The sequence below is a fragment of the Geotrypetes seraphini genome, chromosome 3 (genome assembly GCF_902459505.1).
Source record: "Geotrypetes seraphini chromosome 3, aGeoSer1.1, whole genome shotgun sequence".
In the NCBI taxonomy this organism is placed as follows: Eukaryota; Metazoa; Chordata; class Amphibia; order Gymnophiona; family Dermophiidae; genus Geotrypetes; species Geotrypetes seraphini.
In genome coordinates, this window is record NC_047086.1 from 280,009,363 (window position 1) to 280,022,810 (window position 13,448).

The 13,448-nt window shown below is 44.4% G+C and overlaps 1 protein-coding gene across 5 annotated transcripts in view; it reads left to right on the plus strand.

The window, feature by feature from the left end:
- Nucleotides 1–13,448, plus strand: part of LOC117358015 (centromere protein J-like) — a 324,580-nt gene that overhangs the window by 197,548 nt on the left and 113,584 nt on the right. For all 5 annotated transcript variants that reach the window (XM_033939403.1, XM_033939405.1, XM_033939406.1 and 2 more), the window contains exon 13: nt 8,746–8,845. In XM_033939403.1, the coding sequence (XP_033795294.1) occupies nt 8,746–8,845 (100 nt within the window). The remainder of the gene's footprint in view (nt 1–8,745; nt 8,846–13,448) is intronic.

A 13,448-nucleotide genomic window follows, 5' to 3' on the forward strand; every position in this document is an offset into this window, starting at 1 on the left:
TAATAAATTAAGTATACATGGAATAGTAGTATCCGGTTCTCTTAAATATAATAAAATATCATCTGCATATGCAGAAAGTTTAAATTCCCAGTTGGAAAACGTGATTCCCTTTATCTCCTTAGTCTTATTTATTGCAATTAATAAAGGTTCTAGTACAATATCAAAAAGTAATGGAGACAAAGGGCATCCTTGTCTAACTCCCCTATGCAAATTAAATCTAGTTGATAAATTATTATTAATATATAATCTTGCACCAGGAGAGCTATACAATGTCTGAATCATTTTAATAAAACCGGAGCCTATACCAAACCATTGTAAAGCTTAAGAACATAAGAACATAAGAACATAAGCAGTGCCTCTGCCGGGTCAGACCACAGGTCCATCCTGCCCAGCAGTCCGCTCCCGCGGCGGCCCAAACAGGTCACGACCTGTCTGTATCACCAGAAGGGGCTCCCTTGCCACCTTGGTTTCTCATTTAAGTCCTGTCTTCCTATCGAAGTCCTAACCCTCCGGTCTTGCACATGCAAGACCTGGTTTGGTTTCTATATTCATTTCCTGATTAGCTTTCTATACTTGTGTTACATCCCAGCTCCTCCCTCAGTATCCCATGATCCCTTTATCCTTCAGGAATCCGTCCAATCCCTGTTTGAATCCCTGTACCGTACTCTGCCTGATCACTTCCTCTGGTAGCGCATTCCAAGTGTCCACGACCCTTTGGGTGAAAAAAAACTTCCTTGCGTTTGTTTTGAACCTATCTCCCTTCAGTTTCTCCGAATGCCCCCTCGTACCTGTTGTCCCCTTCAGTCTGAAGAATCTGTCCCTATCCACCCTCTCTATGCCCCTCATGATCTTGAAGGTCTCTATCATATCTCCCCTGAGCCTCCTCTTTTCCAGAGAGAAGAGCCCCAGCCTATCCAACCTCTCGGCATATGGGCAGTGTTCCAGCCCTTTTACCATTTTCGTTGCTCTCCTTTGGACTCTCTCAAGTACCGCCATGTCCTTCTTGAGGTGCGGCGACCAATACTGAACGCAGTATTCCAGATGTGGACGCACCATCGCTCGATACAATGGCATGATGACTTCCCGTGTTCTGGTTGTTATGCCCTTCTTTATGATGCCAAGCATCCTGTTGGCTTTTTTCGAGGCTGCTGCGCACTGTGCAGATGGCTTCAATGACGCATCCACCAGCACACCCAAGTCTCTCTCAAGTCTGCTGTCTCCCAACAATACCCCCCCCAATTTGTAGTTGAACAACGGGTTCTTTTTCCCTATATGCATGACCTTGCATTTGTCCACGTTAAAGCGCATTTGCCATTTGTTTGCCCAGTCTTCTAGCTTGTCCAGGTCTCTTTGTAGGTCCTCACACTCCTCCCTGGTTCTAACTCTGCCGCACAGTTTGGTATCGTCTGCAAATTTTATAACCTCGCACTTTGCCTCCTTTTCCAGGTCATTGATAAATATGTTAAAGAGTAATGGCCCCAGCACCGACCCCTGTGGTACACCGCTTGTGACTCCCCGCCAGTCAGAATATTGACCCTTTACTCCGACCCTCTGCAGTCTGCCCGACAACCAGTGCTTGATCCATCTGTGCACATCCCCTCCCACCCCGTGGTTCCACAGCTTCTTAAGCAGCCTTTCATGTGGCACCTTGTCGAAAGCCTTTTGAAAATCGAGGTAAATGATGTCTATGGGTTCCCCATTGTCCACCCGACTGCTTATTCCCTCAAAGAAGTACAGAAGGTTCGTTAGGCACGACCTTCCCTTACAGAATCCGTGCTGGCTTGTTCTCAGTAGGCCATTCCTCTCGATGTGCTCGCAAATGCCGTCCTTGATCATAGCTTCCACCATCTTCCTTATAATTGAAGTCAGGCTCACCGGCCTGTAGTTCCCGGGGTCACCCCTCGATCCCTTCTTGAAGATAGGTGTGACATTCGCCAGTTTCCAGTCCTCTGGTACCTCACCAGTTTTCAAGGATAGGTTGCAAACATGTTGGATTGTGCCCGCTATTTCTTGTCTTAGTTCCTTCAGAACCCTTGGGTGGATCCCGTCCGGGCCCGGTGATTTGCCGCATTTTAGCCTGTCTATCTGTTTGAGGACATCCTCCTTACTTACCTCTATGTGATCCAATTTTTCAGCCTGTTCCCCACTCATGAGCTCCTCTGAGTCCGGTATATTAGATGTGTCTTCGCTCGTGAAAACCGACGAGAAGAACGTGTTCAACCTCTCAGCTACCTCTTTATCCTCCTTAATCACTCCCTTCCTATCCCCATCGTCCAACGGCCCCACCTCCTCTCTCGCTGGTCGCTTTCCCTTAACGTAACTGAAGAATGCCTTGAAGTTTTTCGCCTCTCTGGCCAGCCCCTCTTCGTATTCCCCCTTTGCTTTTCTAACCTCCCGGTGGCATTCCTTTTGGCATTTCCTGTGCGTCTGGTGATTTTCCTCCGTTGGGTCCTTTTTCCATCTCCGGAAGGATACCTTTTTGTCCTTTATCGCCCTCTTTACTTCTGTTGACATCCAAACCGGGTCCTTTGATCGCTTGTTCTTGCAGCCTTTCCTGAAACTGGGGACATACATTCTCTGTGCTTCCTGCAGGGTGTCCCTGAATAGGGTCCAGGCGCTTCCCACAGTCTCCATCCTAAAGATGTTTCTGAGCTTCCTCCCCACCATTTCCCTCATAGCAACATAGTTCCCTTTCTTGAAATTCAGCGCAGTTGTTGCGGTCCTCCTTACTATGTGTGTCTCTCTTTCTAATGTGAATCTGATCGTGTTGTGATCACTATTGCCTAGTGGTCCTCCCACTTCTATCCCTCTAGCAGGCCCCCCTAATCCGTTTAGGATGAGGTCAAGAGTAGCACCCCCTCGCGTCGGTTCTTTGACTAGTTGCTCCATGAAGCAGTCCTTCACAGTTTCTACAAATCCTGTCTCCCTAGTGCAGTTGGAGTGACCCGTACTCCAGTCTATTCCCGGGTAGTTGAAGTCCCCCATCACTGTTACACTTCCAGTCCTGCATTCCTGTCTCAAGTCTGCTTCCAAGTCGTGTCCGACTCCTTCTGGCGCACCAGGTGGTCGATAGTACAGCCCCAGTTTTATGCCCGCACCCTTGTTACCGGGTAATTTGATCCATAGCGATTCCAGCCCCTCTGCCTTTGTTGCCATATCCATCCCGACCGAGTGGATAGAGTCCTTTATATATAGTGCTATGCCTCCTCCCTTCTTGTGGGTCCTGTCCCTCCTGTAAAGCTTGTACATAAAATTCCATTCCACTCTATCAAAAGCTTTTTCTGCATCTAAAGATACTAGAAAAGCTGGATCATTTATATTTTTTGCTAAATTTAATGAGTGGAATGCTAGTCTAGTATTATTTGATGAATGTCTTTTAGCAATAAATCCTGTTTGATGTACATCTATAATGAAAGGAAGAGCTTTTGCCAATCTAAGTGCTAATACTTTAGCCATTAACTTATTATCCACATTTAATAACGAAATAGGCCTGTAATTTGAAACCAGAGTAGGATCTTATAAGCACATAAGCACATAAGCAATGCCTCTGCCGGGTCAGACCTGAGGTCCATCGTGCCCAGCAGTCCGCTCACGCGGCGGCCCAACAGGTCCAGAACCTGCGTAATAATCCTCTATCTATACCCCTCTATCCCCTTTTCCAAGAGGAAATTGTCCAATCCTTTCTTAAACCCCAGTACCGTTTGGTAAGACTATAATTATCGATTCTGCCATAGTACCTGAAATATTTTCATCCTTTATTTGATATTGATATAAATTTAACAGATGTGGTAAAATGATATTTTGAAATGATTTATAAAATTCAACAGTATACCCATCTCCACCTGGAGCGGATCCAACTCTAAGAAACTTCAATGCTGTTTCTATTTCTTTTAAAGATATAGGATCTTCTAAACTTCCTTTTATATGATCCGGAATATTAGGTCCATTTACTTTTGTAATTAAAATTTGACATGAAATCATATGATTATTATTTTCAGATATCCACACATTGTAATAATATATTTTCCCCATTCTCTTTCTTCCCCTCTTCCCTCCCTCCCCTCCCTTCCCCCCCCAATATTAACTGTGCAACACGCATCTTAGGTCAGGTATCAAAACACTCCTCAAAAGTCCATTTCCTGTTAAGATTCAGATATAAGTCACAAATATATCAAATATTACTAAATAACATTAACATTCCATATAATATTTAAACATTTTGCCCTTTTTTTTTTTTTCCAATGTTAAATTTAATATTTTCAAATATTATTTTCTATATCATTTTCATATTTTATACCTATTAGTATATCTTATTAATTCAAAAAATATGAAAAATATTGTAAATTATTATTTTTTTTTAAATTCATATATATCACCTTTATATTTTCTAATTCTATTTCTTTATAATATTTTTAAGTAATATATAAGTTTATGAATATATTCTAGATCCTTATATTTCTTTTAAACTTATATATTATATAATGAGATTTTTTTTTTCCCGTTCCAGAGCTTCCTTCCTTCATTATATAGAGTCATACCTCATTCATATAACATACTTCCTAGTTTCATTTTTTAAGATATATCAAAGTTAAAGATGTGTCATTCCATTATCTTTATTCATCCAAGTAAATATTATTTTTTCTTCCTTTCTTCTTCTTCTTATTTTTTATATCCAGAGTATTATTCATTTCTTTTCAATAGTTTGTTAATTCCGAATAAGTTCCGGTTCCAGCGACAATCTAATTTTAGTTTATTTTGTGATCTTTCATCCGATGTAATCCTTTATCCTTTATTATCAAGTCTAGTAGTTTATTTATTCATATTTGTTCATAGTTCATCCGGTTTTTAGAGTTATTCTTTACATGTGTTTCCTTTTGCAAGGACTTCTGGGATTTGTAGTTCCATTGAATCCGAGAAAGGATTTTTAATAGGTTTATTCTTCTTGTATTGTCTTCTGAGAAGTGGGTTATATATACATACATCTTCATTCATTCTTACATACATTCCATAGGAAGAAAGCTCTGGACCATGATTCAATCACATAATAGTATTAAGGATCTGCTCATTACAGCATCTGTTAGTATTAATATCAATAGTTAATTTATTTATTAATTTTCTAAAACCAATTAGGGGCTTATATCTCGTTTTTATATTTAAGTTCTTATTTATTATCTAATATTTATTATATTCTTCCTTGTTTAAAAACTATATTACTTTTATCTAAGATCTTGTATACTTATATGTTAATTTATCATTTGAAGTATCATTCCATTCTAGAATGTATAATCTATCCATATTTCTAGTAAAAAGATCGTTGAAGGAATTTTTTGAACAGTCAAAAACATTCTATACCGTTTTTCATCTGCTAAATACTTATTATATTCAATCAATAATTTCAAAAAATACAAGGTGATATTAGCTTTTCTTAATACATTGAAAAACATTTCATTTCCCCTACCTGTTTATATTATAAGACATTCAAACTTGACATTCAAATTATTTGAATTATAATAAAATAAAGTCCCGCACCCATCCTGACGCGACTCCCGCTGTCTTTCTTTCTGTCTGTCTCTGTCCCTGGCCCCCTTTGTCTGTTTGTCTTTCTGTGTATCTCCCTGCCCCTGTGTCTTTCTTCTTTTCTTTCTGTCTCCCTTCCTCCCTCTGTCTGTCTGTCCGAAGCAGCATTCCCTCCCCCTCCATTTCCCTCCCCCCACACCAGTTCCCTGTGCACCTGCCCCTGTGTCTTTCTTCTTTTCTTTGTCTCCCTTCCTCCCTCTGTCTGTCTGTCTGTCCAAAGCAGCATTCCCTCCCCCTCCATTTCCCTCCCCCCACACCAGTTCCCTGTGCACCTGCCCCTGTGTCTTTGTCTCCCTTCCTCCCTCTGTCTGTCCAAAGCAGCATTCCCTCCCCCCACACCAGTTCCCTGTGCAGCAGCATTAGCATTTCCTCTTCCCCCTTTCCCTTCCCGCAGTCGCGACTACAAACGCGGTCCCGAGTCCTTTGCCGGCCCCCCCCCCTTCCCTTCCCGCCCCACGGGCTCGACTACACATGGCAATTCAAGCAGCGTGTGTAGCAGTCTTCACACGCTGCTTCGGGTCCTTCTACTGCCCTGATTTACTCTGGCACGTCCGGAGCAAATCAGGGCAGTAGAAGGGCACGAAGCAGCGTGTGAAGACTGCTGCACACGCTGCTTAAATCGCCAGTCGGGCCCACGGGAAGGGAAGGGGGGGCGGTAAATGACTCGGGTCCCGGGCAGCGGAAAGTTGCTGGGCTCCTCGGTGGGGGCGCTCAGCAGCCGCGATCCCTCTCCTCCCAGACCCCCCCCCCCCGCTGGAGGAACGGAGATCGACAGCTACAGCTGCTAGCTTTGGCGTCTTCTATCCACTGCGGCCAACCCTAGCGGAAACAGGAAGTAGTCAGAGAGGGCGGGCCGCAGTGGACAGAAGACAGCAAAGCCAGCGTTAGCGCGGTGCAGCGCTTTTCTCTTCATTTAAAGGCGGGTGAGCCTGCAAGAAGGAGGAGGTGGTGGTTTTGGCAGTGAGTGAGGGCGGGAGGGGGGAGTCGCCGGCTGTGCTGTGCTTTCCCGATCTGGCTGCCGCATACGCACTGTGACCACGGACATACGGATCACAGATCAGGGATTACAGATCACGCAGGTCTGAGTGTGCATGCGCGGCTAGCGTTTTATTATATAGGATATATATATATATATATATATAAATGATCCGATGAAGAGAATGGCTTATGCGATCTCTAAATGAAATGCATAAAGGAGAATAACAAATCTACAGAGGATCAAAACAATTTTTGCATATTAATTATTGTCTGGGTTTGTTGGATATTGATATTATAATTAAGCTATACTAAGGCATTGGAGATATTTCAGCACTAGTGCAGCAGAGAAAAAGCCAGGCAAGACCCCAATCTCGGCAGTTCTGGCGTACCTCCACGAGGGCCTTGACAAGGGATTGGCAGTGACATACCTTAAAGTTCAAGTAGCAGGGCTCACATGCTTCCAGGGCCAAGGAAGAGAGAGCTTTGCTAGTGGTCCATCTAGACACTGGTTCAAGACCCGTTTCCATCCTGAAATCTTAATATTGTCTTAGAAGAACCAGTAGGGCTCGAGATATGAGCCCTTACAAAAAAGCCCCCCTTATGGATCTCTTGGTCAAAGTAGTTTTCTTGGTGGCAATTACTTCTGCCAGGAGAGTCTCAGAATTGCAGGCACTGTTATGCAGAGAGCCATTCCTCAAGATCACAGAAGCAGGAGTGACCTTGCGTATGATTCCCTCCTTACGGAAGGTCATTTCGGCATTCCATGTCAACCAAGAGGTTAGGTTGCCAGCATTTCACCTCATAGGGTTCAAAAAAAAAGACAAGGCCTTAAAGGTTTTGGATATCAGGAGAATCATATTGCGTTACCTGGAGGTGACTAATGAGTTCTGTCTCTCAGATCATCTTTTCGTGTTAACCAATCAGGCAAGACAAGGCATACCCGCTTCCAAGGCCATCATCTCTAGATGTATTCAGAGGATATTGCTTTACAAATCCTTCAGTTGTGGCATATAGGAGATAGAACAGCTTTTAAACTGAGATGAGGGGAAAGCTGACAGTCACCCAGGAGTGGATGGTTAGGTGTGAAGTATCCTTGAAGGATGCTATTGAAACAGGAGATGTAGGGAGTCCCAGTAGAGAGGTTTCACACTTCTAAAGAGTTGTATTCTCATCTAAGTTTTAACAAGGGCTGAAATAGCATGCATTACTGAAGGGTATTTAGGGGTGCATCTATTTCCTAGAGCTGCATGTTTAGTGGTTTAAATCAGTGCTGTGTGTTGAGGTATGAAGGGTATCTCTGCCTTGCAGAGCTGTACAAATACTGCAGTTGGAATAAACAATAGGTAATAATGGATAACATCTAGAGTGTGTGAACTTGTGACATAGGAGGTTTGAATAAAGCTCCTGCACCTGGGTCTCCATGGGAATCACAGTCTACACACAGACAGGCAGGCACCTCTGCAAATGATCAAGGACTCAGAATATGGGTTCTAGCAGTTTCAGAAGCTTGAACAAAACCATTGAGAAGCCTGGCCAGTTCTTGACTTCCTGTAGGTGTCTGTTTGTAACTTCACTCCAGAGGAAATTTAGGATCTGGCTCTGGATGGGAAATTTGTCTTTTGGCAGAACCCATCAACTGACCATAACTGATTTCCAAAGGAATTACAGCATCACCTTTTGAAGGACAGGAGGAGTTTAAATAGTTTTGGACTGTGTTCTGAAAGTAATTGTTTTCAGTATTTAAAAGAGTGCCTCTTTTCAATCTTCAGAAGAGTAAAGTTCATGTTGGAGTTTACAATGCTGGAATGGACTTCCTTTATTTCTGAGAGAAAGGAGAGAGTGGAAGGTCTGGTGTGTGCTTGCGTGGGACTCCAGGGTTCCAGCTCTAGTTCTAACAAAAAGAAAAGACTTTGTGTGCTCCTTGCTACCATAAGAACATAAGAATTGCCGCTGCTGGGAGAAACAAGGGGTTACACATGCAACAGTAGCAGGTGGGAAATGAGCCTTCTTAAAAGCTTTTTAATAAATACAGTTGGATAAGAATTCCCACATCAGACTCCATCAGTAACATCACCTATGTAATTTAGTTTTCTATCCTGAACCACTGATACTGCTGAGTTAGTTTCACTCTATAAGAATACCACTGACTGACTACTACAGTGTTTTACACTTATTTCTTTTTTGTTTCAGACTATGTACCTACCTCTTGATAATCAACAGCGAAAGTCACCTGTTCCCATTTCATACCTCAATATGTTTAAGAAAAATAATTCCCTATCATATGATAAAGGTAAGAGCTTTTGAAGTGATACATTTTGTCTGTATGTAGAGAAGCAGTTATGGTTATGATCTCAATTTGCTGGACTGCAAACCCAAATTAAACTGGAGCTTTTTAACAAAGTAATCCTTTTTTTCTTTTTACAATGCTGCTCTTCCCTCTCCTTAGAACTGAAAGTGAAAGTTTTAAAGATCACCATAAGAAGTCATAAGAATATAAGAAAGGTCATATTGAGTCCAATGGCCAGTCCAGGTCATCGGGCAAGTCTATTTCATATTACTATTTCCCAGAAGTAAGAGGTGAAGAAGCCCAGATCCATTTGGCTAATAATTATTTATGGACCTCTCAAAAAACATAAAGACTTAAGAGTTGCAAGTCTGAGGCAGACTGAAGGTCCATCCAACCCAATATCCTGTTTCCAACATTGGCCATCCCAGGTAATAAATACCTGGCAAGATCCAAAAGAATAAAACAGATTTTATGCTGCTTATCCTAGGAATAAATAGTGGATTAACCCAAGTCTATCTTAATAATGGTTTATTGACTTTTCTTTTAAGAAGTTATCCAAAACTTTTTAAGCTAACTGCTTTCACCACATTCTCTGGCAAACCATTCCAGTCTTTCCTTTTAGGGAAATTGTTGCATCCCTTTTATAATTTTTATCACCCTTATCTATATCTTTTCCAATTCAACTATATATTTTTGAGAAGCAGCAACCAGAATTGTGCCCACACCATGGAACGATACAAAGGCATTATAACATTATCATCTTTGTTTTCCAAAATTTCCTGGTAATTCCTTACATTCTATTTACTTTCTTAACCGCTTCTGAAGACTGAACTGAGGGTTTCAACATATCCTCAACAATGACACCTAGATCTTTTTCCTGGGCAATGACTCCTAATGTGGAACCCTGTATCACATAGCTATAGTTATCCCAGGACAAGCAGGCAGCATATTCTTGACTGATGGGTGACGGCACCGACGGAGCCCCGGTACGGAAAATTTTAGAGTGATTGCACTCTAAGAACTTGGAAAGTTCTAGTAGGCCGCACCGCACACGCGCGAGTGCCTTCCCGCCCGACAGAGGCGCGCGGTCCCCAGTTTCTTAGTTTCCGCAGAGCTAAGAAGTCACTTTTTTCAACGGCTGTTGAAATTTTTTCCTTAACGCCTTCCCGCTCGCGAAACTTTTTTGGAAGTTTTTTTCCCTTCATTTCTTTTCTTTATTTAAAAAAAAAACAACAAACGAACGTTTACTTTTTATTTTTCTCGTCATTTCGGTTTTGCCCCGGCGGGGCCTTCTGCCACCATCGAGGCCTCGGCCTTCGATTTGGCAGAAGCCGTTTTTACTTTCATGCCCCCCCAGCCAGGGTTCAAGAAGTGCCAGCGGTGTGCACGGCCTATATCCCTCATGGACCCGCACAACTGGTGCTTACAGTGCCTAGGTCCTGAACATCAGGCTTCCACCTGCACCCGCTGTGCCACGTTAAAAAAACGTACCTTAAAAAATCGCCAGATACAACAGCGATTACTTTTCGGTGCCGAAATGTCCGATCCCGCGTCATCGACACCGGCTTCGGCTCCATTGCAGTCGGCACCCACTTCGTCGACACCGCGCCGGCGTCGCAACACCCAGGTAAGCCGGCTAAGAAGCCTTCCCCGCTGGAGCGTCCTCCGGTCTCGATTGCAGCGAGCCTAGTCCCGCCGACCGTGAGGCACCCGCGGAAGCGCTCCGCCCCTATCGAGGTGAGTCCCTCGACCTCGGGCTCCTCATCTTCGGGGCGTCGAGCGGCACCGCAGGTACCACAAAAGAAAAAGGCGGTACCGGTGCCTTCTTTGGATGAGCGCATTGCAGCTATCCTACAAGTGCAGCTCAAGGAGCAGTTACAACAACTCCTTCCTGCTCTCTTGGCACCGAACCTTCCGGTCCCGGTCCGGTCTGAGCCACCGGTACCGGCAGTGGAGCAGCCCCTACTGTCAGCATCCACTATTTCGGTACCGGTTCACTCGGCATCATCGGTATCAATGCCAGTCCTTGCACCGGAGCCGAGAGCCCAGCATCAGTCGGTGCAGACTTCGGCACCGTTGCAGTCGGTAACATCTCCTGGTACCGTATCTATGAGGTCGGGTAAGTCGGCATGCAAATCCCGACACCTAGAACCCTCTACTCCGGAGTCTCGGGACCGCTGCTCCCATATTAGGGACCCTGATCTGTGGGGTGACTCCGAAGAGCCTTTTCTTTCTGAGGGTGAGTGTTCTTCAGATGAGGATGATCCTGCTATTCCTGATCCATCCTCCAAACATGATTCCACATCTTTCACTTCTTTCTTGAAGGACTTGTGCGAATCTCTTTCCATTCCTTTGGAGGCTGAGTCTAAAAAATCCAAGGCCTTTCTTGATGCCCTTGACTTAGACCAGCCTCCAAAGGAATTTTTGAAACTCCCTCTTCATGACATCTTGAGGGAAACTTTCTATAAAAACCTAGAGACTCCTTTAACTATTCCAGGAGCTCCCCGCAAATTGGATTCATTATACAAAGTAATCCCTATTCCTGGGTTTGACAAGCCACAGCTTCCCCATGAATCTCTGCTTGTGGAATCTACGCTTAAAAAGTCTGCGGGGACTAGTGTATATGCTTCTGTCCCTCCTGGCAGAGAAGGTAAAGCCATGGACAAATTCGGTAAGCGATTATACCAGAATGCGATGCTCGCTAACAGATCTGGTAATTATGCTTTTCATTTTTCTTTTTATCTCAAGCATCTCCTTACCACCATGGCTTCCTTTGAAAAGTACCTTCCTGAGCGGAAACGACTTCCTTTTCACCACTGTTCGTCTTCTCTTTTCTAGCTCCGTAAATTTATGGTAAGATCCATTTACGATACCTTCGAACTTACCTCCAGAGCGACGGCCATGTCTGTAGCCATGCGCCGCCTTGCCTGGCTGAGAGTATCCGAGCTTGATGTCAACCATCAAGATCGGTTGGCTAATGCTCCATGCCTGGGGGATGAGCTCTTTGGGGAATCCATGGACTCGACCACCCAGAAGCTCTCCGCCCATGAGACACGCTGGGATACTCTCCTCAAAACAAAAAAGAAGACTCCACCGGCACGGCCTTTCAGACAGCAGTCGGCCTACCAACGCCGTTATGTGGCTCGTCCATTGCCATCAGCTCCCCAGCAACCTAGGCGTCAACGTCAACAACAACGACAGACTCCTAGACCACCGCAGAAACAACCTGTGAAGCCGCCTCCACAGCAGAAATCTACGCAGCCCTTTTGACTTAATTCTCCAGGGCATAGCCAGCGTCACCACATCTACCCACCTACCTCAACCTATAGGTGGCCGTCTCACTTTTTTCCTCAGCCGGTGGGAAGTTATCACTTCGGACCAATGGGTCCTCAACATCATTCGCTACGGCTACTCTCTCAACTTTCAGACAGTTCCTACCCTAAGTCTGCCAAGAGAGTCTGCTTTGAACACTCCTCAGTCTTCTCTCCTTCTCCAGGAGGTTCAATCCCTCCTCCTTTTGAATGCCATAGAGGAAGTTCCTCTAGATCAAAAGGGACAGGGATTCTACTCTCGTTACTTTCTAGTCCCCAAAAAAACAGGAGATCTCAGGCCAATTCTAGATCTTCGCGATCTCAACAAATGCTTAGTCAAAGAAAAATTCAAGATGCTTTCTTTAGGCACTCTTTACCCTCTTCTCAATCAAAACGACTGGCTATGCTCCCTCGATCTCAAAGACGCATACACTCACATACCGGTCAATCTGACCTCCAGACAGTACCTCCGTTTCATGATCAATCACTGTCATTACCAATACAAGGTGCTGCCCTTCGGCCATGCCTCCTCTCCATGAGTGTTCACCAAATGTCTGATTGTGGTGGCTGCCTTTCTACGCTCTCACCACCTTCAGGTCTTTCCTTACCTGGACGATTGGTTGATAAAGGCCAATTCATCTCAGACAGTACTCCTGGCCACCAACCAGACCATCCTGTTTCTCCAACTTCTGGGGTTCGAGATCAATCTACCCCACTCAAAGACTTCAATTCATTGGAGCGGTGCTGGACACAGTCCTCATGAGAGCGTTCCTGCCGACCAACCGTCTTCACACTCTTCAATCTCTATGTCAGCAGGTACTTCCACAACGTTCCATCTCTGCCAAGAAAATGATGATACTCTTGGGTCACATGGCCTCCACAGTTCATGTCACACCCTTCGCACGTCTTCACCTGCGCACTCCTCAATGGACCCTAGCTACCCAGTGGTCCCAAGTGACAGATCCTTGCTCACGACACATATCTGTGACATCATCTCTTCGTCAGTCTCTACAATGGTGGTTGATATCCTCAAATCTCTCCAGAGGTCTTCTGTTCCATCTACCTCCTCATCAACTGGTCATCACCACCGACGCCTCCCCTTATGCCTGGGGAGCTCATTTGAACGAATTCCAAACTCAAGGACTTTGGACAGCCCAGGAAATGAAGCATCACATCAATTTCCTGGAAGTCAGAGCGATGTTTTATGCCCTCAAGGCCTTCCAACATCTTCTCTTTCCTCAGGTTCTCCTGCTGTGCACAGACAATCAAGTTGCGATGTACTACATCAACAAGCA